Source organism: Marmota monax, unplaced genomic scaffold, assembly GCF_021218885.2.
Source record: "Marmota monax isolate L192 unplaced genomic scaffold, Marmota_monax_Labrador192_F-V1.1 WCK01_AAM20220418_F8-fsc00022, whole genome shotgun sequence".
Classification (NCBI taxonomy): Eukaryota; Metazoa; Chordata; class Mammalia; order Rodentia; family Sciuridae; genus Marmota; species Marmota monax.
The window spans coordinates 13,551,382-13,578,777 of record NW_026695215.1 but is presented as its reverse complement, the minus strand read 5'-3'; the positions used below and the strand labels follow the sequence as shown (position 1 = coordinate 13,578,777).

General features: G+C 42.9%; 1 protein-coding gene and 1 long non-coding RNA gene across 4 annotated transcripts; one reads left to right on the top strand and one right to left on the bottom strand.

The window, feature by feature from the left end:
- Nucleotides 1-2,140: 2,140 nt before the first annotated feature.
- Nucleotides 2,141-8,839, bottom strand: Paqr9 (progestin and adipoQ receptor family member 9). 3 transcript variants are annotated; one of them, XM_046431817.2, is made up of 2 exons: nt 8,674-8,839; nt 2,141-7,737 (listed from the first exon to the last, which is right to left on the bottom strand). In XM_046431817.2, exons 1-2 carry the CDS (start codon nt 8,698-8,700, stop codon nt 6,448-6,450), a joined length of 1,317 nt encoding a protein of 438 aa, XP_046287773.1. In that variant the 5' UTR covers nt 8,701-8,839; the 3' UTR covers nt 2,141-6,447. The 3 variants fall into 3 exon arrangements, with proteins under 3 accessions (XP_046287773.1, XP_058430851.1, XP_046287774.1); XM_058574868.1 differs by lacking the exon at nt 8,674-8,839 and adding an exon at nt 8,472-8,486; XM_046431818.2 differs by lacking the exon at nt 8,674-8,839 and adding an exon at nt 8,117-8,280.
- Nucleotides 8,840-8,866: 27 nt separating this feature from the next.
- LOC124084519 (uncharacterized) lies at nt 8,867-25,132 on the top strand. Its single transcript, XR_006849122.2, has 4 exons — nt 8,867-9,143; nt 17,127-17,220; nt 18,611-18,662; nt 22,102-25,132. It is a non-coding gene; the product is annotated as an uncharacterized LOC124084519 (long non-coding RNA).
- The last annotated feature ends 2,264 nt before the right edge of the window (nt 25,133-27,396 follow it).

The window sequence follows — 27,396 nt, the reverse complement described above, 5'->3', positions numbered from 1 at the left end:
TGGGTACTCAGTTGCTTTGCTCACCACCTCCAGAGACCCAGAACCCCTCTGGCAGAAAAGTAGACTTTCCTAGCTAGGTCCTCCCGGGAGAGGAAATTTTAAAAAGTTTCTAACCAGAATTTTAAAAGACTTTGAATTTAACCTTGTTACACACATAGAACTTATTGGACATATTTTCTTCTTAAAAAAAAAAATCCTTTTGTCTTTAAGCTCTACAGTATTTACATTTTTAAAGACCTGAGAGGTCTTTTTCATTTGGATAAGAACTCAAGGTGATTAAACTCCTAGGACAAAGATGAGGCTTTCCAAAAAGCACTGGTTCTCATCCAGGTGCTAAGGCCTGTTTTATTAACAAACAAACGGCTATTACAAATTTTGCAATATAAAATTAAAATACTTCTTCAAAATTGTTTCCCATGAATTTTGCTTTTTTGCATCCAGTGTATTAAAAACAGGTTGTGCTAACTAGAAATAAATCTAAGAGAAAGAATGAAATGAAAGTTAACTGGTCCCTGTACTTCATCTATAAATGGGCTGATTTACATGGTGTCCTTTCTCCATGTGGTAAACAGAGGAAGGGTCATCCTTATGACATCTTTATGGCCTAAATAACCAACTGAAGGACACCCCCTCCCAGCCTGGAGTGCTTATTGTATATTTGGGTGGAGTTGTAAGGCATGAGCAAGGTGGCCTGCCACTTTTACACGCTGGAGAATAATTTTGCACATTCAAGAACATTTTCCTTGAGAAATGCCAGGTTTGGAATAGCTTTCAGAGGTTGGAACAAAAAGCTGGAAAGCTCCTGTATAGCATTTAGAAGCAAAAGACACTGGGAATATTTTCAGAAGCTCAAGGGAAAATCTGCTTTCCCAAACGAGTTAAACAGTAAATGAGTGCGTATTGTTGCACATAGGTGTACATTAAATTTCAGAGCTTTCAAAAGTCACATCCTGCCACAATTAGCAGCTCAGTGAGTATTCTTGGCCTCTGACCTATAAATAAACACTCTAATTCTGCAACATGCCCACAGACTCTTAAGCGGCTCTAAAATAAATAAATAAAGCAAAAGGAAAAAAAAAAACAAAAAACAGGACTACAAACTGGTTAGAAATCTGCAACCCAGAGTGTAATTTTGTCCTTTTTTAAAAAAAGAACAGCATAAATTTATATTAGCTTTTTGGAATAGTGACCAAGAAGAACTGACATGCATTTTCATAATTGAGAAATAATTATTCATAATGCTAAAGAAGTCAGATCTTCAAGAGGAAAGCATGTGGTCTCTTGCAAAGAAATAGTGTGCTAAGCTTCAGCCCCTGGACGCTTCCTTTTTCAAAGTATCTGGGCTTGTTCACTGTCAGGCAATGTATGTCAGGATATTGGCAATCCTTCAAGGAAATCATTCAAAGGGTGATTTACAATTGGCTGGTGCTATTCCCCAGAGCCCTTTTCACTTATGTCCTATTGTACGGAAACAAATTAAGGACATTAAGCCAGAGGATAAACGTACCACTCAAAATACACACAGGTACTCCATGCTCAAGTCAAAAGCCACAGGAGGCGTCAAATAGAATTCCTTGCCTACCTCTTTAAATACTAACACCCTGAGAGTTCACGTGATTTTTTTAGGTACAAAATTTAAAACATGGGCAAAAATGTCCATATTGGAACTTGCCTCATTCTGGATACTGGAATCCAATCCTCCTTGGTCTCCTTTTCCCATGTCCTCTTCCTATTTTATTAAATTAAGTCAGATCCTTTAAAAAAGGGATCCTAAAAAAAAAAAAAACTCCTCCAGCCAGGCATGGTGGCACACACCTGTAATCCCAGCAACTCCAGAGGCTGAGGCAGGAGGATCATAAGCCCGATCAGGGCCAGCCTTGGCAATTTTTCGAGGCCCTCGGCAACTTAGCGAGAACCTGTCTCAAAATAGAAAATAAAAAGGACAGAGGATGTGGCTCAGTGGTTAAGCTCCCCTAAGTTCAATCCCCAGTACAAAAAAACCAAACCAAACCAAATTCCCCCACAGGTAGTTTTTCTAAGAGATGCTCTATAAGTTACAACACAGACCTTGAAAGAGGGCAAAGGCTGGAACATTCGTCTCAGTTTTAATTTCGGATATTTAAGCACTTGAACTCATATGTGTATTTTTTTTAAACTTTATTACACTCTCTATGAAATTCACTTAATGACATCATAATTTAGGCACTTTGAATGAATCACACTTCATAATGATATGAATACTATTAACCTTCCAATCTTTATTATTAGTAGTATCTTTATTAATTAATAGTGGTGATAAATTTTTCAGTTCTGCACGTGGGCACACTATCCCTTTACCTGGATTGTACATTAAATTTTCAAGTCATTCTTAACCAAAGGCTTAGAAGCAGACAGGAAAAACAATTGGTTGCAGGCAAATTAGCACGTTAATTGAAATACGATCCTATGTATTGCGCTTATGCTAATGGAAAGGAGAGAAGACCCAAACTTCTAATTCTCTTCCAACAAGGGAGAAAAAAAAAGTAATGGCTGTGACAATATGGATCTTTGCCCAATAGCTTACATATAGTAGGTGGTCAATGATCACTCAGGGATTACATGAATGAAGGCATAAACAGCAACCAAAGACACTGACAAAGTCACAAAGACAAACCTCGACTGATGGCATTTTGTTGGATTTTGTAATCTGATTTCAAAAACGATCATTTCTTATTTTGCTCTATTTAAAAATTGCAATCAATTAAAGGAACATAGAGACCCATATATTATATGTGATACATGCAGTTAGGGTCTCTGTGCTTGGGCAGGTATCAAAGTTGTGCAGGCTAGAAAACACGACGGAGTGCATAACTGTCCCCACATCCTACAATCAGTTTGAAAACACAATTCTGTCCCCTTGGACCCATGGTAAAATCTTGAAGATAACTTCTATCAAACCTGTCTCTTGCTTGTGCAGACTAACTAAAGTTGTGAGATTCAAATATTTTAAAAATCCCGATTTATTATTGCTGCTAGCCCTCAGATTCAGCACCATACCAGAAAAATATAAAAATCACCTCCGTCTTCAAATTCTACATTCTTAGAAATGGTTCCCAGGAAGTGGCAATGATGAATGAGGCTTAACGGTTTTCTGACTGCAAGCACTTACAGGATTTATGAATGGAAACATGTGAAGGCCACCCTGGCCAGCTCTGTAGCCCCACACTTTCTCCCTGGGTTATTTATAGAAAGCGTATGGCCAGTGGAAAAGATCACATTTATTTTTACAAGTCATGACAAGACCAAAGAGCTCCACTTCCTCTCCCTGGGAAGGTCACCCTTTTCACCTGAGCTGCAAGAAGGGCAGAGAAGAAAGGAAACCTTTTAAACTACTGAGTCAGCCTGAGTCAGCCCCAGGGACCCACCCACCGGTGACAGGCACAGAAGTCAAACATCCTCTTCTCCCAAGAATGACTCTATGGTGCTGCTCCTTGAGATGTCATCTAGATCATGACTAACAAGTAAAAATAAAAAGCATTACATAATATGCTGCAAAATTCTACTGCCAGAGTAGATTGTGCAAAGATAATGGAGTGAATTCTTATTTATAATTTGTCCTGTATTTTGAACAACTGAGCATAATAAAGTGAAACTGAATTTTAATAGATGTGGCAAAATAAAGAGTGTGAAAAAAATGTTTTTAAAGATGTTTTATTCTGATTGCCACGTTACCCTTGAAATGTGCAATATACATGGATAGTTCCATGCAAATGTGGAGACTCAGTAAACATTTGCTTCTAAAATAGAATTGTCTCTCCTAACAGAAATCTGATGTCATTTAGCAAATAACACAGATAAACAAATTGTTCCTGATCTTAGCATATGTGGTACCTGTTTGCAAACATGACATGAAGTCCAATCACTGTTGTCAACTAGAATGTCCTCCTTTACTGGTACGTGTGGTATATAACATCTAAAGTGGAATGGGGAGGGAAGGACACGGGGGAAGGAAGAGGCAAAGGAAAGAGGAAAAGGAGTCCTGGTTCTCTCTGGAACAGACTGGGCAGTTTAACCTTCCCAGGGAAAAGTGTGTCATCTCACTGGCTCATGCATCATAATCACTTGAAAATGATAGGGGTATAATTTTATCCCTAAGTGGCCCTTGCTTAAGGACAAAGACACAGGGCAAGAAGAGAATTCTGTTTGTGGATCCAGAAAATCTCCAACAAAAAATTTAAAATGATAAATGCCAGGATTGTTCTTATTCTCAAATCCATGGATCCTTTTCAGAAGTCTCCCTCCTTCTGAAAGGGAGGTCCCATTTGACAGGGGAGCTGCAAGATACTCTTCAACCTGTTTCTCTAGTTTCCGAATCAACATTCTTTGGGGCTCTAGAGGAGATGACAATACCATGCAAATAAGTTTGCATGTGGAAATATCCTGATTTCCACAGCTGTCCTTGAACACGTGTATGGAATTAAGTTACAGCTGAGGAATAACATCTGTGCTGAGAACAAATCACCAGCCTTCGTAACTTAACAGGCACTCTTCTTGCACTTTGCAAAGGGGTAGACACTGACACTCCTCTGGAACTGTGCAAAGTGTATTGAAGAGCCCATTAAGAGGTCCTAAATCAAATATAGACCTACATAAATTTGACTTCTGTGTGCAAATTAACACATTCAAGGATACTGGTTCCTCCAGGGAATTGTGCTGAGCTTCTCTGTTTACAATTCTAGTGGCTATTAAAAACACAAACAAAAACAGCAATCTTTCTAGGAGCACCATCCTACCAGTGCTGAGGTAAGTGTTCATCTATTTTCTGTGCTTGATCTAAATTATGCCATGAGGTCAAGACTCTCTATTCACAGACTTATTTGGCTCTTAACCAAAACGACTTACCAAGAGTGTTAAGTATATAAATAAGCTACCTCAGTGGTTTCTGTTAATCGAGTCTGAATAACACTGGCCAATCAGATCATTAGAAAGCATCTTGGGGTGTGTTCATTAATTTTTCAATGATTTAGGGTGACTGCCAATCACTTCCATACCCTGGACCCGGATGACGCTTTAGTATTTAACTGGGCAAGTGTAATCTCATTTAACTCAAAAGTTGCAGTTACTACTTAAGTAATATGCTCCTGTTTTCATAACATAAATAAGTAATACGCTCCTGTTTTCATAACATAAATATTCCTGAATATTACAGTTTTAATTTTAAACAGAGATGGGCAGTGTCAGTGTCCTCTCACCCTCCCCGACATCTGAATTAGGAACTGTGGTCACATTAGTGGGTTGGCTTCTTCTCTCAATAGAGAAGCCAAATGCTCTGCATGCCCGTGTAAGCCACTTCTGGTTCTACCAAACACTCAAAACCAACACCACCTTCCTTCCCTCCTGGGTGGAATGTTAAACCCTGATTTGCAGTAAAGTAAGAAAAGCTTATTCCTGCTGCTTTCCTGATGCAAGAAACTGTGTCTGAGGACCAGTCATTTGGGCATTGCTTTAAAAGGCACATTTATTCCAGTGGCAATTTAAACAAATAGAGAAGAAAAGAATAAGATTAAAAACAAAACAAACAAACAAAAAAGCCAGGATGGGTTTTGTGGAATAAAGTAAATAGGAATCTGGGATCTCTATAAACCACTTGAGCGCCTCACCAATAGTCTAACCAGAGTCCCTAAGGTAGTCATTCACAGTTGTATCTTGACACTCCTAGGCCTTCAGAAAACACTGTTTAAAAAAGTAATTGAGTACTCTCAACCAGCTTGCCCTGATGTCCAGTTCAAGTTTGCAATGCAAAAGGCTACAAAATTCAAAACTATGTGACAAAGAAAATTCAGTGCATATCACAGGCTTTGATAAGTTATGCAAAATCATCATATATATTATTATTTAAATAACATCTGAGAAACGTATTCAAATAATTAACTTGTGTTCACATTCCATGCATTTTCTAGCAGGTTAAGCCCTGGGTTTGTGTCTTTGTGCCCGTTTCCTACAAAGCTCCATTCTTTGACAAATCCAAGCATTCCTCAGACTGAAATGGAAGTACCCAGGGATTCTCTCTATTTATCCTCCTTATTGCATACCTGACCTCACAAAGGCTTCTTGTTATCACCACTGACACAGAAGACAACTGGAAAAGCAAACTGGGGTTTTATTTGGGATTTTATTCTCTGTCTTTGCAAAATCTCCAGATGTCAAAGACACCACCTGCCTTTTTTTCCAAGGGCAAGAACTATTGTGGCCCTCTGCCTCCTATTTGATCCCTCTCTCTTCCTTTTCCTCAGCCCCAAGTGGGCTAGGATCCCCTAGCAGCAGTGGACCTTTCCCTTGTGGTTTTGCAGCACCCTCCTTGAGCAAAGAAGGAAACACAAGAAAACTTGAAAACAAACCAACAACAGCAACAACATAAATTCCAAACAAACAGGCGGGCAAACCAGTAGCCTCCTCCATGGCGGAGGCTCACTTTTTACTGTAGAATTCGGGGTTGTTTAGGAACTTCCTGATGACCAACCCTAAGCAAACCACCAACAGCAGCATGTAGCCCACGGTGCCCGAGAAGGTGGGCGCAGCAGGTGGGGCCTGGAGGAACTGGCGCAGGCCCTCCTCTACGTAGTACACCTGGTCATAGATACTGAGGAAGGTGAAGATGTGGAAGAGCTGGTGGCTGTGGCCGATGATGTCGAAGAGGCCTGGCTGGATGCGCTCGGGGATCTTGCTCACGTTGAAGAAGGCGGCCACCACCAGCCAGAAGTAGCGACGGTAGAAGTGCACGAAGAGCGTTGGGTTCTCGCCACGCAGGTCGAAGAGCCAGCTCTCCAGCATAATGGGGCAGGCCATGCTGAGCGGCATGATGAAGACGAAGGTGCGCAAGGCGAACGGATAGGCGCACCAGTCGGTGCGGCTTTTGCAGCAGGCCACCGTGCATGCGACAGCCAGCACGAAGGCCACCGGCAGCACCAGCGCTCGGTAGACGGCAATGAGGCGTGTGCAGTCCACGTGCCAGCCGAGGCGCTGCTGCACATACGGGGTCATGACTCTGGCGTCCAGCAAGCTCAGGCCTGGCAGCAGATAGTAGTAGTAGGCCACTGTGCTGCCGAAACCATAGTAGCTGATGGACGCGTAGTCCAGGTAGAAGAAGGCGGCGCGCAGGCGCAGCGACAGGCAGCTGAACACGTGCGCCGTGCAGCTCATGGCGAAGGTCAGCAGAACACCCGACGCATAGCACCACAGGGGCAGCAGCCACGGGTGGTGGAAGGGCACATCGCGGCCGCTCAGGAAGAACAGGCGACAGAACTTGCTCAAGAACAGCAGCAGTGGGATGAAGTGCGTCCAGAAGTTGAGCGTCTCATTGGTAGGCTTCAGCACCGAGGCCAGACACTCCTGCGCCGTGCATGGCAGGCGCCGGTAGCCCGACAGGATGAAGCACTCCACGAAGTCGTCGGGGACCTCGTCCCAACGCAGTAACTGCTTGGCAGACGCTGGGAGGTCCCCGGAGGCTGCAGGATGACAATGCCGGTTGGCCCCCGAAGCTCCGGCAGCCGTGGCGGGAGGGCCCTTTGTGCCCGTGACCCGGGGCTGCAGGCGCCGCGGCATGGTGCTCGGGGCTCCACTAGGACGCCCGCAGGCGAGCTCTGGCGCCGGCTCCCGCGCGCTAGGCAGCCCCGGCCGGTCGCCGTCGGGGCCTTTGTGCCCGCTCCGGGGGCGTTGCTGCAGGTTCAAGACCAGACCCGATCCTCCGAGTAGCTGCTCCTAAATAAAAAAAAAAAATAGAATCATAAAACAATCAGTAGGCAGCGCGGCGACCGGCAGGAGCGCGCGAGGCTCGGCAACCCCCTCGCCGAGCTCCCTGCTACCCGCGCGCGGCCGCCCGCGCTGCGGCAGCGGCAGCAGCGGCGGCGGCGGCGGCGCGGCGGACTGCGGCGGCGGCGCTGCTGCGGTGACTGGGCATCGCGCGGTGCGGGCGCCTCTGCCGCCGCCCCCGGAGCGAGAGGCGGGGATGTGAGAGCCGAGGCGCTGGAGGGAGGGAGGGAAGGAGGGGGGGCGCACTGAGGAAGGGCGGGGGCCTCCCCGGCTAGGGTTTCGCGGCCGCCGCGGGGGATAGAGTTGTCCCCAGTCTCGAGTTCCGTACCATCCCCCTTCTCGGGCCTCCGCAGCCCAGGCCGACCCGTTAATGATTGATGCGGGGGCCAAAGGCTGGCTTGCGGCTCAGCCGCTCCGGCCGAGGGTGAGGGTCGGCTCTGGGATTCGAAACCCGACAGCCACGCGGGCGTTCTAGAGGACACTGGGGAGCCGCGTTCTCAGGGGGCGGGGAGCTGCGGGCGCTGGGGAGGGGAGGGACTGCGCGCCCGGGCCCGCGCGGGGCGGAGAGATGCGCTGACAGTCATCTCCCGAGGTGGCCCGCGAGGGGACATTGCGGAGATCGGGGACGCGGGGCGGGGGCTCTGCTACCGGGTCCGGATCCGAGCCTTGTCATTGTCAGATACCTGGTGCTGCTTCTCTCTCCCTGCCCCTCGCTCATCCTTGCGTGCGTGCGTGTCGGCCTTTCACTCCAAGCACTACACCGAGCCTTATATTTATCCCCTTTCCCCTAGCGGACTTATTCAGGTGCGTCACTATCCTCCTATTTCCCTCACCCTTGTCTTGTCCAGAGGAACCGTCCCCAAACTAGCCTCCGCTCGTGCTCACCGGCCATTGGAGCCACAGCTCACCCATCTTCTTGCGTCTGTAACTAGGATTCTTGTTTGGAGCCCCGAGTCCGGCAGCTCAGGACCGGTTGCTGGAACCTCCGCATTTTAGTGAAAAACTTCACATGACGACCTGGCGATTCAGAAAACGTCTTAGGATCCGAGGAATTTATTAAGAAGGGATTCCCAAGCAGAGCTGCGCCCGAGTCAAGGGAGGGCGTGGATGAAAGAAGACCTCAGGGAGCAGGTGCATTCTAGCACGAATTGAAGAGAGAAAGCAAGATCATTTCCTAGAGACATGGCAGGCTTGGGTAAAACTTATGCATAATTAACCAGGAGTACCTGGCAGGATAGGTTGGATGGCTGGAGGCAAGAACAAAAGATTCGAAGACTCCAAGTGATTTGGAAAGATGCCTTGACCCTTGAAGAAAGAGGGTCTCAAAAACCTGTGTGTTCTAAAAAGTTCAACATGTAAGTTTCTCTCAGTGATACCCTGGGGGTATGGCTGGGTTTAACTGATCTCTAACCTGTGGTACAGGCGACAATAAGCACTAAGCACCTTATAGTTTTCAAATCTTTTAGGTATCATGCATCCCATTTTACAGAAGAGGAAATGGGGGCACCCTTGACCATAAAGAACAGGCCTAAGTGGTAGAAGGGGAACCTGAACCCAGGTATGCTGTTTCTAGATTTCATGTATTTCAGCTGGAACATCCAGCAACCCGTTTTACTCAAAGGAAGAAAGGAATGATTTAGGAAAAGCTTTCAGTTTTCGTTTTTAAGTTCATTTCAAGAATAAAAGGCTACCTTCCTAACTACAGCAAATCCTGTAAGTAAATTAAGGAAGATTTACTTAGGAGAGGCTCAAGGTGGCTTTAAGATATGGATAAAAATTATTTATAACTGGGATATCATTCTGTATTGTAAATGAATAGAATTACTTAACAGTCTCTTTAGAAGTGTTGGCCTTCTCTCTGAAATATTTTCCACTAGTAATTGATTTAGCAAACTCTTACACAATTAGGCCAAAGGCAAACTCTGGTCTTGTGTCTGACCTAGCACACATTCCTGATTAATGGATTTTAATAAATAAGGTTTGCTGCAGTTATTTAACCAGTATTTTCTTTTAGTGTTCTCTGGTTTCCCACTGTCTGTTTTAAAGTGAAATCTAATTTCCTTTCACATCTGGACGGAGGGCCCATGCTAACTTGCTAACTTGTGAAAGGGATTAAGACTCAGGCACTTAATTCAAGCCTAGGAATGATAAACCTAAATGCAGGGCAGACAGGGAAAAAAAATTTCTTTTCATGTTCCCTTTGTCACTCCACAAACAGCCTAAGCTGTAGCCTGTAAAAAATGTTGATCTTATAATAATTCCCACATTTAGCAACCTCTTTGTTGCATGATCAGCTCACTTACATAATTGGAAAAAATACAATAAAAAGTTCATTTCAAGCAAAATAATGGAATTGGCTGTAAATGAGTGTGCACCATCTCTAGCTAGATAAAATAACATTTATCATTGCATCTAAGAATGGCAGAATGGATTCTTAATAAAATATAGTGTTCTTTTAAAAAGTCATTATTTTATAAAGTCAAACAACACCCTGTCACAACATTCTTGTAAGTGATCACAAATCCTTCATGGTCTCTGCCTTTCTCCTTTCTCATATATCCTTGCCCCGTGGGAGGTGCAAAGTCAAGTACAGCCACGCAGTGAGAGGTGTTCATGAACATTCACTGTGCAGAGCCCAAACAGCTAACCTTGCTGTATCTTGACAAAGCTAAGTAAAAAGGAATAAAGGAAACAGCACAAGTGTTCTAATTATAAAAGTTTTTCATTATAAAATAGCAATCTGATTTTTTCCTGAATTAGTACCCATCTATAGGGTTAATGTCTCTTAATTTTTAAAATTGTGATATAAAAATGTGTTCCCCACCTCCCACCAATGCTGGGTTTTGTAGTTTGTTTTAATTCCAGTAAACTGTCTGCCTCTTGTCAGTGAGAACCAGGCTTGAGTTGCTGGGTTTGGCTGAACAGATAGAAGCAATGTGCTGGCTGCCACCTCCCGCCCCTCAAGGTGTGTGTGGAAAGCCAGTGCTGGAGTCTGGTCACAGAAACCAGCTCGTGTTCTCAATGGAAAGCTTGCCAAATGGAGGTTGCAAACGTGGTTTTGGTAGTTCTGTAGAAATTTTGTACATCAGCGTCCTGTGGGGCCCTGGCTGCAAAATGCAATCATATGTTGGCTGTGTGGCAAACTGGATAAACGCTTTTTCTAATCTGATTTGCTTTAGCAACTTTCTTCTAGACCAGCTATCGGTGTCTTTGTGGTTCTCTCTAATGAAATGAAGCATATATAAAATTTCACAGTAAATTTGATGTTTTCTAATAAGGACAATTAGTGACCTGTAAAATCTGCAGAAAAACATGCCAGTTGCTAATAAGACACCTATTTTCCAGAGGAAATAACTTTTTAGTCTCACGTTAGCCAGAAAACAATGAGCCAAGCAAGTAAACAATAAACCACAATGGACCTAGGAGTTAATTGCACGCAAGAATCTTTAGAAAGAGAACTCAAGGGTTCAATCCCTGTCTTCAGAATATACAGTCTCAACAAAATGCTTCTCTTTTCTCCAAGTTGAAAGTAGCCATGATAGTGTCCACCACACTCTCCCAGGTCAGACAGGGTCACAGCCAAACAACAGGGCATGAGCTCCCTAGTGGTAGAAAATCTTATGGCATCAGAAGTGACTGTGACAATCTTTGGGGACAAGTGTGATTGGAAAGTCAGGGAGGGGGGCTGGAAACTGGAGAGAAAATGCTATTCTTGCCTGTTCCCTGTTTCTCTCTTGAAGAAATGCTAAGGAAGACTGGTTGAGGATGTTTTTTCCTTTGAAGTCTCCATGTAGTGTCAATGTCACATGCCCCAACCTCGGCTCATTCTCCTTTTTTCTACCCTGGGTCTCTGAAGTGGGCGCACAGGAGACTAAGGTGAAGAATAAAAGATTACAATTTCTGTGTAAGTCTCATCAGTTTCAATATGAAGCTTTAGTATGTAGTCCATGGGGGTAATTGATAGGCAATAAATTGAGGCCCAGGGAAGGGTCAAAACACTTTGAGAAGGGTGGGTGATGGGAATTGTTTATTGACCTCTGCTCCATAGTCCATTGCCCTTGTTTGTACAGTATCAGAAAGTAGCATATAATTAATAAACAAAAACAGCTCCGTGAATAAGAAGAGTCAGACTAGAGGATTTTAGGAACTAAGTGGTCTTCCTATTCTAAGATTCTAGGATTTTAGGTTCTAACCTTTGAAAAGCTTATTGTGATGATTAAAAAAAAAAATCCCAGTCACAACGGGTTGGGTGTTTAGTATGCACAACAGATGGTGACCCCCCAAACCTCTTCCAGTGACTTGAGAGTCAGGAGGGGGAATCCACCCTGGACCTGGGAGAGAGGTGGAGGCAGCTGGACAAGGTGGCAAGGTGAACACACTCTCCCCATTTTCAGGCCCCAAGAAAACGAAACAGGCACAGAGAGGTTCAGCAGCCCGGTGGCAGAGCCGGAGTCCAGTGCTTTTCTTTCCAATCCCCTCAACCTTTCCTTCATAGGCACTTGCTCCTGAGAAGCTGTTACGTAGCTTGCCTTGAACATTTCCAGTAAAGGGACTTATCCTTTTCCATCATAAGTTTTTTTCTTTTATCATTGTCGCTATTGGAAAATCTTGTTAATAATTAAAGGAGTGCTATTGATGAGAAACACACACTGTTGCATCTTGGCCCAAAGGTCAGCCATAAGGGTTATTGAGTCTGCGTGTGGTTAGAAAGTTCCCCAAAAGAACCATGCCAGATAGAGCAGTTGCACACGTGGAAAGTGACCCTGGATGTGATTAGGTACGTTTAGTATAACAAGTGTCATCGTCTAAAGGAGGAACATCTGTTGATCCCAGAGGCTTGCTGCATAGAGGCAAAGAGCAGATTCTGTGATTTCACAGATAATCTTTGCATTTATCACAACATTATCAATTAGAGCAGCTGACTGGTACAGGAGGGAAGTATCCTGTTACCTCATCACACACTTGACTTCGAGGGGAGGGCATCTCTGTTACGGGGTTCAGCTTGGGCCTCAATGAAACTTGCTTGTCGCTGGTTCTGTTTAGTTCTATAATGTAATGATGTTTCTTCTTCTTTTTTTTTGAGGGTTAATATCTATTTGTTGAAAATATTTGTGAACATAATTATCTAGGTGCCAATCACTAGACTAATAGAGGGTGTTGTATGTATCCTAGGTGGATTGATTGTTTTAAGAGTGTGTTTCGGTGACCTTGTGTTCATCTGGAGCCCCATTTGTGTCCAAACCATAAGCATTTGGGGAGACCGATGTGTCTTATCAGTACACTTAAGTCATTTCTCCACATTGAACAAGGACAAATGTTCTAGGAAATGCTTATTCTCCTGGTCACCCATTGGCATGCTTCCTTTAAGCCTTGGGTTCTGGGAAGTTGGGTCAAATGGATTTGGTGGTGGTGTGCTCTTGATCCCTCCATTGCTGCCCTGACCAACCTCAACTGGAGCCACTCCATTCTCATACCCACCTAATTCCTTGTCTAGACACTTCCTGGCACTGGGGAGGGCTTACTGGGTGGATCCATGGTGAGCATTTGGGAGATAGTCCCCAGTTGTGTACTTAGCAGGCCCTAATCAGCACTAGGGGCACAGAGATGGATCTAGGAACCCCAGGTGTAGAAGAGCAGAGGAGTGAACTGGAGCACAGTGGAGCCAAATCAGAATTGTTCTTGCTCTCCACTGGAGGGGCAATGGCTCCGCCATGTTTAAAGGCAGCCCTTTTGTGAGAACTCACTGGGTGCAGCCGTTTTGAAACTGGGAACTGTAATGCTGCCCTGAATGCCATTAGCTTTGGATGTTTTTACTCTGAAGTAATGTGCTCTACAGACACCTGCACCCCTAGCGCTGACCCCCATGGGAATGGGGTCAGGGCTGGGGTGAGGGTTAAATGCCATCTGACAAATGAACCAGGAAAAACTAAGTGTCACGAGACATCTCCACACTTGTCTTTGGGAAAGCCATCAATCCTGGAGGATGGTCTGCCTATCCCTTGGCGCCCATCTCATATTCACTGATTTCTCCTTTGTACTAACAATGTCCTTGCTCGATTACTTGTAATTAGCAAATGGGGGTGGATGCTGGACAGTGGATCTTTCTTTCATTTCTTCTTTAAATTGCATGGACGGCCAACTCCTGCATTCAGCAGGCTTCCTGATTATACTAACCTGGTTTAATTTGGTGTATGTTGGGAGGGAAGGGTGGGAATGGATGGCTCTGTGGGCCACAGTTCCATCCCATACTCCCAGCTCCAGAGTGCGTTGAAATCTTCAGTTAGCATTTCTAATAGCGTCCTCAGTAATGAGCATGCTTTATACCTGTGGACATCAAATTCAACCCCCACTTAGCGGAGACCAACTAACACAGGTCTGCCAGATGCAAACACAACATAATACTTTGTTTTCTCAAATTCTTTTAAAAAAAATTTAACATTAAATCATTGGATATGGAGTTGTCAAGACGTTCGTCAGACATTTTAAACAATTCAGAAATAAGGCAGAGAAGAAAAGCCTTTCACAAAGATAGAGATTTCTTATGAAAGAAGGGATGATGAAAATGTTTTTTAGTTAGATTTTTTTAAATATAAAAAATATTAAGTATCAGTTATTTATGCTGGGCTGTTTTGGCTTGGCTGCACAGAACACATTGCTTAGAAAAGACCAGCAAGGGTACAAATAAAGGAAGGGTTAGAAAGGGGGTGGAGGGGTTTTCCCTGTATGAGACAGGCATGGGAAGAGCCAGCCTCAAGTCCCCATGTTGGAATGTTCCTGTCACTAGGGTTGATGTGATTTTAAAATTCTACAGCAGCATCATAGTTGGTGGCAGAAAACCGTCCCTCTTTTGGGAGATGGGAGGGGGAACCCCGTGGAGGGACTGACTTGACATTTGTCCTTCACGGTTGGTGGTGCTTAGTTATGGTAAGAAAAGGATTATTTTTTAAGACTGTGATTGCTCATTACTGCTCTCCCTCATTCTGACCTCTCCTCTGACAGCACCAGCCTTTCTGAGGTTCTGCTAAGTCCCAAGCATGTGCCGCTAGGAGAGGCTCCCTGTGGCTGTGTACAGGCTGGCCTCTCACAGTGGCCCAGCTGAGGGCAGAGGGGCCTGGTCGGTAGCCCATGCTCTGTCAGCCATGCTCACAGCCTAGACGTGTGTTCTTTCCCCTGAAGAATAAGCACCTTTTACTGCTTCATTGGTGGACTGACAGCTGCCCCAGGGCCCTTGCACTCTCTGTTTCTGTTTGCCTCCCTCTGCCTCAACTACTTTTCTTTCTGACATTCTCCCTTTATTTAGTCCTCTGCTCAACATTGCCACCTCCCAGAGACCTTGCTGTCCACCCTGACATGATAGTGATGGGGTTCCTCTCACTCTGCCCCCTCACCCTGCTTTATATTTCTCATAGTCGCATTATCTGACATTATATAATATGTGATGTATTATATATTTCTTTCTTTCTCTTCTCCTGAAATGTAAGCTCACTGCCTATCCACAGCTCCCATCAGAGTGCCTGACACTTAGGAAACATTCGTGGAATAATTAAAAAGACTATCCCTAAAAGCTAAGCCCAGAGTCAGGCTCAGTTCAGAATATGTGTATTGATGCTGCTCAGGCAGAAGCATCTCTAATGAACTGACCTCCACAACCCAGAAGTACTGACCCAGAAATAGAAAACACAGAAGCCATTGGCTGTGAATCTCTTGTAACGAGGGCAGTGGCTTCTGCACTAAGATCAATCACTGGGGGACCTTCAAAACATAACATCATCAAAAAAGGGTGCTGGCCACATCCTCCACCCCTGCCTGGCGGAGCCTTTCGGAGCAGGCGCGTGGAATTGCAGGACTAGTCATTTATCTGGAAGGAAACCACCTATAACATGGCCATGAGGGTGAGAAGGAGTAGCAGTGTTTGATTTGAATTTTAAAGGTCAATTCTAACAAAGTCGTTTGTATCAAAGAGAATTCCTCAAATCTCTTCTATTAATAGCCTCATTTAGCACCCCTGGCAGCTCAGCAGCTCTGTTTAGGATTCTGTCTCACCATGTTTTCACCTTTACTGAAATAGAGAAGCAAATGTCAAGGCAGATACGGTGCCACAGAGGTATAAAAATATTATGCTCCGGGCCTATGGCCTGAGCTTTGGGCACTTAGCAGATTCTCCCCCTGAAAGGCTGTTTTAAGATGCTTGGAGTTTTGCAAGTGCCCTAAGAGCCTTGGAGACCACCACATCCTGGTTTTTTTGACCCATTGGTGAGAGCATAGCTGAGCAGGCAGCTGCTAAAACGGTAGTTTACACAGAAGCCACTAACAGTCAGGTGGCACGTTTCACAGGGACACAGAGCTCTAGAGCAAGCACCATTCCACAGGAAGAGTTGGGGGACAGCCGGCCTCGGTGTATCCAGCATCTTCTCTTTGTGTCCTCTCTGGAACACAGCAGCTCCTGCAGGTGCCACGTGACCTGACAGCCTCCCAGAGAACTGTCCGAAGGCAGAATCCAGCCCAGCACCACCTGCAAAGGCTCGGGAAGGAAAAGATCTCTAGGAAACTTGGGTGTGGGAGGATGGAGGAAGATTTGAGTTTGGCTCCATTGCCATTGGGCGGAATCTGAACATTAGATGGCTTCTAGCTTGATTGAGGTTGGATTTCGCTTCACCTAATGTGCTCAATAAGAAACTCAGGGAAGTGTGGTCTTGCATTTTTAAAAGCAGTGGTTACGTGTCTGTGTGCAGTGACACAGGAAGGTTGCAGATGGGGGCAGTTCCTGGAAAAAGAACAACTTATGCCTAATTGCCTGACCTTTTCTGGGGGCGGTTATTCAGACTGCAATTCTTCCTCTCGTTTGCATTCTGCAGGTTTCTTTGGTGACAGAGTCTGTGATGATATGATTTAGCTCTGAGTGCAAAAAAATAGAGCCAGATGCATCTCCTCCACCACTCTGTTTTGCACCTTCAGATCCCACTCCCTGAGTCCTGTCCCAAGAGGACCTCCTTACTGCCAGTCAATCCTGCACCCAGGGTGGTGGCCAGTAATGGTTCTACCTGACTTTCCCCAGCAGAGAGCTGTCTGTCAGAAAGGATTCTCTTTCCTGTACCTGGGGCATTCTGTGCTTGTTTCTTCATGTGACAGCTAGAAAATTTGGCTGTGTGACCAATCCTGGCCCTTTCTCCTCTTCTCTCTGGGGAAGAGGTAACTGCCTGGAATTGTGTCACGCAAGGACCTGTGATGGCCTCTAAGGGGTCTGTAAGTGCAGTGGAGGCCCGTTTTGTCTATTTCCCTTGCACCTTCTATTCCTTCCTATTGTGCAGCTTTTTAAGTTCAACTACTTCATTTTACAGATGAGGGAGACCAAAGCCCAGAGAAATGAAGATGTCAGGGACACTCTGCTGGGTCTATGACTCTCAGTCTGTGCCTTCTCTGAGACTGCAGAGGGTAGGTACACAGTGAAAGGTGGGTGAAAGAGCCCTGGCTTCCAAGTCAGATTTGGCCAGGTTTGAAGTCTGACTTTGTCATGTACCAGCTATGTGACCTTGGGTGAGCTGTTGAGCCTCTCTGAGCTGCAAAGGAAAACCACATGGCTCTCCTCCAAGATTGTTGTGAAGACTGATGTCTAAAAAGTGCCAGCCACAAAAAGGTACCAATAAACGGTAGCCATTTCTGTTATTCCTATGTCCCCATTATGTGAGGCGCAACAAACTCAATGGAAATATCATGAAACACCAACTTAAAATGGTAATTTTCAAGTGTGTTCAACTTTTTTTTTTCCTTTTTTTGTGGTGCTGGGGATTGAACCCAGGGCCTTGTGCATGTGAGGCAAGTGCTCTACCAACTAAGCTATATCCCCAGCCCGTATTCAACTTGTAATAAGGATTCCTAAAAACAAGAAGCCATTGAAATATAAGGAGGTGAACTTTTGGAATGGGTTGAACGTCTGGGCATTTAGTTAACTGCAGGGGAAGGAAGGGTCAAGTGCAGGCCAGCTCCACCTGAAGGTGCTGGGAGGAAGAACTTGCAGGAGGAGAACTCAAAAGGCCAGCAGTCGGCCTTAGGTGGGGAGGTGGCCATGCATGGCAGGCCCCATCCAGATCTGCTGGAGGAGGATGCAGCACAGTGACCAGAATCCCAGAGGAGCTGAGAAGCATGCATGAACTGAACAGGTGACATCAGTGTGATCTGTCAGGAGGGGATGGGGCTGCAGAACCGGGTCCCCTTATCTGGACCTGGAGGAGCTGGACTTGGGGACAGGCTGACAAATCCCAACATGCAGGCAATTGCTTCTGCTCTTCTCTTGTAAGTCTGTCAAGAATAGCTCTGGTACTTCGAAATGTCAGTTGCCATTTGTTCCAATTTGCATAAAAGTTGTTTTTTTTTTTAAGTGAAGAATTTCTAGGGAAAAAAGAAAAACCCTAGTTACATTCCAAACCATTGGCAATATTCTAACTTCTAATCTTTTAAAGTATACCTACAGACGTTTAATGTAATTACAATCCACGTGTGAATTTCATGTTCTATTTTTAATGTTGATATTTTCATGTGGATATTTCCCTGAAATAGAATAGTATACATCCTTTTTTATTTTAAATACCTCTGATGGTTCATCCGGATCTCCACTGGAAGTGTTTTGAGATGCTAAGAATTTATCCCTGTTACCAATTGTACTATTATGTACTATTACATTTTTTTTTCTTTTAAGTTGTTTCCTTGCTGTTCCCAGAATAGAATGAGGAGACCAAATATGTGAACAGTTCAGTGACTCCTGCTTGGTCGCCCTACCCTGCCCACCTAGGAAATCATGTAAGTCTTTCTCTCTGTATTCCGGCAGGGATCCACCAGACGCTGCTGCCCGCTGCTGACCTGGCCCAGAGACACTTGCGGTAGGTGTTCCATGGGAGCTGTAGCGGGGCCAGCCTCTGCAGAGGGGATCCATGCTGGGGAGCTGACTCATGCTGGCTTCAGCCCAAGGCTGACCTCAGCCCCAGAGAAAAGGCAGAGAGGAAATGCGGCTTCCTTTTCTATTTAGAAAACCTGTGCCTGATGCAGCAGAGGGAGCAGGATGCAAAGTCAGACTGGAAATAGGAATTTCTTATATGTAGCATTAGCAATTACTGAGTATACTGTTATTTAAATATGTTTGTAATTTTTAAAAAATAACCTATTTCTTCAATGAGACACAGAGATAATCAGTTCTTCATTCACCAATTGCACTTCATTTTGTTATTCATGAAGGAAAGCAGTGGAGTTGGTCACACTTTCTGTGCATTTGAAGCCACTAGTGTGTAAGCTCCTGAGTGCAGCAGCCGTCCCAGCACCTGGTGCATTGCGTCCTGTGCAAGAAATAGGGGTTAAATTAATAAATTAATGCATGTGTTCCTAGAAATAGGAAATTTCCAATGAATAAGACAACCCCGTTTCTTTCTTTCTTTTTTCTTTCTTTTTGAACTTGGTACTGCTTACATGTTTATTTAAATTTATATTTGCATATGTGTTGTAGGACTCTAAATTTCACAAAGGAATTTCTGTAGCACCAAACATAGACTTGCTATGCACACATTTGATAATTTAAGCTTTTGTGTCAAAGTTAGTTTCATTCATTTATTCAACAAACATTTACTGAGTGTATACTCAAGGGCCAGCATTGTTCTTCATGGTTGCAGGTTTAGTGCATCAACTACCTCCTTTATTTATTTAAATTTTTAATTGGTTAATTCATGACAGTAGAATGCATTTATGCACATTGATATATCATACATAGATGGGATATAATTTCTCATGTTCCCGAGTGTACATGTTGTAGAATCACCTTGGTCATGCAGTCACATATATACATGAAGTAATAATGTCTGTTTCATTCTACTAACCTTCCTATCCCCACATCCCCTTCCCTCCCCTCTCTTCCCTCTACCTAATCTAAGGTAAAGGTATTCTTCTCTAGTGCTCCCCTCTTATTGTGAATCAGCACCCACATATTAGAGAAAACATTCAGCCTTTGGTTTTGGGGGATTAGCTTATTTTGCTTAGCATGATATTCTCCAACTCCATCTATTTACTGGCAAATGCCATAATTTCATTCTTCTTTAAAGCTGAGTAGTATTCTACTGAAAAAAAAAATTATATATATATATATATATATATATATATATATATATATATATATATATATATATATCACATTTCTGTTTCTTTCTTTACAGGGGACTTTCTATCCAAGCTACATGTATAGCTTTTTAGAAAATAGTTGACAGTGACAGCCCAATATTTAACAGACTTTTAAAATGAACATCAGTCCTGTGCTTTGATGCAGAGACCAAACAACGGGAATTAACTCTGGGAATTCTCTCATGAAGCAGAATTTACTCAGTAATTTCTTGGGAAACTACAGGATGGTTTTGAATGGGGCCCTTGCACTTGTCCCAGCTGAGGGAAGGAAGACCCAGTGAGCCAGCCCTGTGCCCCCAGCTCTATCGCTATGTGGTCTCCCGTGAATTAATCATTAGATAGCACACAGCACTCCACCCATGTCTATCTCCATTTTTCAAAATTATGTTTAACAAATTCCTGAAGAACACTCAAGTCATTTTTCTTCAAAAATTCTATTAAATGTATAACTATGATATGAATAGTACTTTTTTCCCATACCCAGTCCTAACTGCTGTTTATATATAGCTACTGCCTTTTGACATATAATGTATATCTAGCTGTTTTTTTTTTAATTCTTTTACTTGGTATTTTTTTGGTTGACTAGTTTAGGTTTCCTAATTATACTGCCATATCTTTTTCTACCATTCCTTTAACATACTGCTGAATTTGATAATGTTTTATCTAGAAGTGTTTATTTTTTTATTAGTGCATAATAGTTATACATAATAGTGGGGTTCATTTTGACATATTCATAAATGGTTTGAGATGGTAGAGATGACCAAGTGGTACCTATTCCAGAATTATAGTATTTTTTAACATTATAAAATATTACAATAATCTGGACTATTACTAACAAGTTAAAAGTAGAAATTAAGATTATGGTAGCAGGGCTGGGTTTGTGGCTCAGTGGTAGAGCGCTTGCCTAGCATGTGTGAGGCCCTGGGTTCAATTCTCAGCACCACATATAAATAAATAAAATAAAGGTCCATTGACAACTTAAAAAAAATTTAAAAAAAGATTATGTAGTAGATAAAAATGAATAAAGTTAAGTAGGTTTTCTAATAAAATAAATTACAAGTTTAATAGGAAAAGAAGGAAACTATCTTAGCATAGTGAAGACTGAGTTACAGTCAGCAACATCATATATTGAGTGCAAAGTTAAAGCTACTGCCATTACAATCAAGGCAAAGCTGGGGTATCCACGTTCACTACTAGTGCTCAGTATTTTGAAGATTTTAACTTATTTAATAAGATCCCCTGTTCATAAATTTAGCAACTGGTATCAATATTGGAAAAGAGAATAAATGTTTGACAGCATACCTAGAAAATGCAAAACAAACAAACAAACAAACTTCATTTAAAAACAATTAGAATAACTACTTTAGTTCAATTGCTGAATATGATACATATCCCAAATAATTACCTTTTCTTCTATAATTACCTATTATATGGGGAAAATATTCTATTCACAAAAATAACAAAAATCATAAAATAAGTCATGAATGAGTACAAGAATCATATTAAAAGGAAACTCTAGCATTTTATCAAAGGATCAAAATAAATGGAATATTATATTACGCATAGGGAGATGAATATGTAAATGTATAAATGTCAATTCTTAACATATTAAAACTCACATTTAATGTAGTCCAAGTCAAAACATGCAAATATGTACTTTTTTTGGAACTGGACAAATGTTTTAAATGTTTATGTGGAATAAAATGTGCAAATTTTATTGGGTAGGTTGAGAAAAGTAATGAAAGAATACTTGTCTTACCAGAGAGAGAACAAAACCTACTATAAAACTACTAAAATCAAAACAATTTAGTCATGACACAATGGTAGTGGAATCCAGGGGACCTTATTTGAGAATTTGTATCATGAAATTTGTGTTTTGGTTCAACGGAAAAGGATGTATACTCAGTGGGGTTGCAGAATTAACTGTTCATCTGGATATTTAGGAGAAGAAGATCCAGAGTAAAAATTGCTTGAGTTTAAATCTCAGTCTTACTTTAGTAGCTGAGTGAAATTGCCTGATTCCTTAATCTCTTTGATCCTTTATGTTCTTGTCTATGTGAAATATATAAAGTATTTGTAGAGTCTCCAGAGTATAGAAGTCTTTCAGTAAATGGTAGCTAGTTTATTGTTACTTCTTATTATTTCTTCACACTACAGAAAAAAAATTCTAGACAGATTGAAGATCTAAATTTTAAACAGAAAACACAATAAGAATAACAGAAGAAAATATCGGGGCATATTTGTGAAATCTCAGTTTGGGAGAGACTTGAAAAATACAATGTCTTCCAAAAAAAACTTCCTCAGCCATGAAGAAAAAATAATGATGTATCTGACAACAAAAAACTAGAAATTTCCTCCAGGCAAGAAATAATAAAGTCTATATAGGACAGACAAGAAATTAATATCTTCACATTATGAAGAACTCATCATCTCTTGAAGAAAACAGGAAAACGGGAAAAGAAAAATGGGCACAGGATGTGAATAATGCTTACAAATGAACTTCAAATAGCCAATAAATGTAAGAAAAGATGCTCAATTCTGTTAGAGAAATGCAAATCACAATAGAAGTAAGCTATTGTTTTAAAATCCATCATATTGACAAAATATTAAAATCTGCTGATTTATAAGACTACTCCCATGGTGGGTGGTGGGCAGGGGGGAGGGGGAACCAAAATGAAAATAATCCAGAAGTTTCTCAAATGAGGAAATGGATGAACAAGTCACGGAATATTACAGAGTTCTACCAAAAAATAAATGACCTGTGTATGTATTGGCATCGAGTGGCAAAGGCAAATTCCAGAGTAATGTGATAATTAACATTTATTGAACATTTACACCTTGTACTATGGTTAGGATGTGGTTTGTCCCCTAAGGGTTCATGGGTCAGAGGTTTGGTCTTCAGAGAGGTGTTTGACCTTTAAAAGGTGGGACCTATTGGGGAGTTCTTAGGTCAAGGGGGGCACTGCTATCAGAGGCATTAAGGTGGTTATTGTGGGACCCCAGTCAGTTCCCACAAAGGGAGTTGCTATAAAAGCATGAGCTGGACCCTCGCATTGCTGTCTGGCTTCCTGTGACACTGAATTCTCCTGCTTGCGTGTGCTCCCATCCCCTACCCTGTAAGACCACCAAGGGCACCCTCTTCAGAGGCTGGCCTTTCAGCCTCCCAAACTGTGAGCTAAATAAGCCTCTTTTATTTATAAGTTATTCAGATATTTTATTGTAACCACAGAAAATAGATTAATATACTATAGTAGTGGGTCTGATGTCCTTGTTAAGCTTTGTTGGGGGGAGTCTCTCAACTTTCCCTGTATTTCTCATCCTGGTGGGTTCTGAGTTTTGGCTTTCTCTGCTTTGTTTATTTGTCTTCCAAAAATGTATAGTCCTTTGGTGGCTTCCTCTCCTCGTCTCTTTAATTTTGAAATTTTTATCCCTGTCCCTTAAAAAAATACGCACACAGTGATGTTCTCTGGAACAGCAGGAGGCAGATGTGCATGTGAAGCTCACTCTCTCCAATAAGAAGCCTTTAATTTCATGTTATTAAATAAGAAATAGGGAGAAAATACACCTGCCTACGTGGGCATTGATTTGTAGGAGGGCAGAGGAAGAGACACAGGAGTTTACAGTTGATCTGACACGTAGGCAGTCTATTGCCCTTGACTGGACAGCCCTGATGATTTTGTTAATAACATGATTTCACTTTACGACTGTGTATGTGACCTGAATCAACCAGGCACTGAATCTATTATCATCGTACAACTGTGTCAGTGTTATTTACTCAAAAAGAAGGCAAAACTCCACCCCTGCTAAAACAGATCATATTAATTAAGGCCTCCAAGTCAGATGGAGCCTTTTAAAATCTGAATAATAGCTAGGAATAAATCATATTGTTTAAGGATTTAAGAGTTCCATTGTATTAGTCAGCTAGGGCTGCTATAACAAAATATCATAGACCAGGTGGCTTAAACCACAGAATTTTGTTTTCTCAATTTTGGGGGCTGGTAGTCCCAGATGGAGGTCTGGTAGGGTCAGTCTCTGGTGAGGCCTCTGTTTCTGGCTTCCAACAGCTGCCACCTTCTCACATAGCAAAGAGAGAGCTCAGGTGTCTCTTCTTGTCCTTACTAGGACACTGGCTCTATTGCACTAGGGACCCACCATCTTCAAATACAGCCACATTCGGGGATTAGGGTGTGAGCATGTGACTTTTGGGAGAAACCCAATTCAGCCCAAAGCACCTGTCCCTTAGATTTCTATGTTACATTAAAAAAAAAATCTATAGAGAAAATGGTAAGAATAGGAAAAGGAAATTACATTTAAATGCACCTTTGTGACATGCTGAGATCATAAGGAGATTTGAAAACTCTCTTAGTCTTCTTAACATGTGTTTGCAAAATTATTTCCTTTGCTTTCTGCTAGGCAGTGTGGTAAGCTCATTAAAAGTCAGGGGAGCAGCGGGTTCCATTATCAGTGCACTAAACCACAGGATTAACAAATATTTTAGCAAAAGCAATCACATTTATTCATGTCCCCATAGGGCTGTGGTCTAAAACAATAAACTTAACCATAATAATTTTATATTCATTAATCAAATAAATCAATTCCTCCATCTACCTTTTCTAGTATACGGCAAAATCACTGATAATAAAAGGGGACAGGGGGAGGAAAAGAAGGATTTTATTTTGAAAAAAAAAAACGATACTGTTAGAAAAAGAAGAAACCCGAAGGTGTGCGAGCAATTAACTCACATTACTTGGCAGCTCATGATCCTGGCAGACTGCAGGCAAAGAGTTAATGAACGTGGTTTACTCCGTTGTTAACCACACTCCAGATTTGGAGGGGGTGGCAGGAATTTAGAACCAAAATACTGGAAAGGCCAGCAGGGACACCAGAAGACAGATGGCAGAGAGAGGAAAGTTTTTTTTCCCATTCATTCACCAAATATAATTAAGTATCTTTTTTTTTTTTTTTTTTTTTAAACCGGTGCTGGGTATGCAACCTGCTAAGGATTTCTTCATTTCACTTCAGCCTGGTCTCTGATGCCTGGTCTCATGTACATCATTGCCTGCTCTCCTGCTTCCCCGAGTTCCCTCCAAGCCATTTTCCATGAAGCAGCCCAGTGATTGACTGATTGATTTCTTTTTTCTTTTTCCTTTCTCTCCCTTCCTCCCTCCCTCCCTCCCTCCCTCCCTCCTTCCTTCCTTTCTTTCTTTCCCTCCCTTCCTTCCTTCCTTCCTTCCTTTCTTTCTTGGTACTGGGGATTACATCCAGGGGCACTTAACCACTGAGCCACATCCCAAGCCCCCCCTTTTTTTTGTATTTTATTTAGAGACAGGGTCTCACTAAGTTGCTGAGCCTGCCTTTGAACTCACCATCCTCCTGCCTCAGCCTCCCAAGCTGCTGGAATTACAAGGGTAAACTACCATACCCAGTGCCCAGTGATCCTTTAAAATGTAATTCGGATAATCTTGATCTTAGAATAAAATCCCAAGTGGCCTCTGAGCCCTACATCTGCCCTGAGGTCCCAGGCTCCTCTCCTGCTTTGTTTCTTGGCCCCAGCCAGAGGGCCTTCTCCCTGTCTTCCTCACTCTGAGCTCCATTCTGTCTTCCAGGCTTTGCCCAGCTACTTTCTCTGCTCTTTGTTTTCTTTAATTATCCTAGAGAAATACATGCACAAGGAAGTACACATACAGATGTTTGTTGTAGCGTTGTTTGTGATACAACAATTGAAAACAACCTCACGACCTGAATCAATAGGAGGGGCCCAGATGCTATGGTTTGTGCCCTGTGCACTTCAGAACATCAGGCAGCAGTTAGGAAGACTGAGCTCTGCACTACAGAGTGTAAATTCATGCAGCGCCTGCAGAAGGCAATTTGACACTGCCTATCAAAATGATCTATGCAATTACACTTTGTGCAGTTTCCCCTTTTACATACTTGCGTGCACGTAAAGGGACATGGGTACGAGGTTCCTCATTGGGGAACTGATGGTAATAGTGGTAAACACTGAAGGCAGCTCAAGACCCCAGCAGCAGGGGCTTGGTGAAGACATGGAGCACTCAGTCCTAAGGAAGGTGCTGCTGCTGTGGAAGGAACAAAGGAAGATTCTCCGATGGATACGGAAAGGCAGTTCCAGGCGCAGAGCAGGGCATGAAATACCCATTTGACGTTTATAACATGGGAGGAAATAAGAATTCAGATTCCTCTTCCTATTCAGTTGAAATGCTCGAGGAATAATTAGTTCTTGTAAAAACAACAAACAACAGTGACTACCTATGGAACTAGAGTGGGGTCTGTGGAGATGAGGGACAAGGAAAACTTCACTGTTGGTCTTTTAATACTTTCTGAATTTTTTAAAAAATTTATTATTTCAGTGCTGGGGATGAAACACTTTTACCTTTTTTTGTACTAGGGATTGAACTCGGGGCACTCTACCTCTGAACCACATCCCCAGTCCTACTTTGTTCTTTATTTAGAGACAGGGTCTCGCTGAGTTGCTTAGCATCTCGCTTTGAACTTGTGATCCTCCTGCCTCAGCCTCCTGAGCCGCTGGGATTACAGGTGTGCGCCACTGCGCCTGGCCTGGCTCTTCTTCTAAAGGAAACCTGATGAGGGGAGGGAATGGAATGGTCCCTAAGACTGACACCAGTCTGGAGATGTCCAGACAGTTTATGGTGCCTGGTCAATCTCAGAATGCGCAGGCTGACGGGGTCTTCACTATCTAATCAATAGATAGTACTGGCTAAATTATAGGTTTCTTGAAATATTGTCTCTTTCTTTATTTAATGGATTTATTGGGGGTTTAGTTAATAGAGCACTGGTAGATTTTCAGGAAATTGGAAGTAACTGCCTGGGAGAGAGACAGGTTTACGGAGTGACAGGCCTGGAAAATAATGTGGAGCTTTTGGAATTAAAATCTTATTTCCTTGTCCTTCCTGTACGTCTCCTTTCTACCTGCCTACTATTTCTTCCATCCCACCTCAGGACTTTCCCTTTAGCTCTATGGTTCAACCTAGTTTTCAATAAGAATGTAAAGACTGGTCGGTTGTGATGGTTATCTTGCTTGCTCGTTATCCCAGCAGCTCCGGAGGCTGAGGCAGGAGGATCGCTAATTCAAAGCCAGCCTCAGCAACTTAATGAGGCCCTAAGCAACTCAGGGAGACCCTATCTCTAAATTAAAAAATATTAAAGAATGGAGGGTTGGGGATGTGCTCAGTGGTAAAGTACCCCTGGGTTCAGTCCCCAGTACCAAAAAGAAAAGAAAAGAAAGAAGAAAGAATATAGTGTGTCTTATTTGTTAGCTAATTGTAACTGAAGGAATACGGATTGCTGGGATTGTTAGCACAAAAAGCCTGGGCAAACTTCATGGATCATTTCAGCCTTTTATTCAGGAATAGGATTACACCTGGGAATGGCCCCACTCTCCTGATGGAAAATGAGCCTCTGGCCACAGGAAGA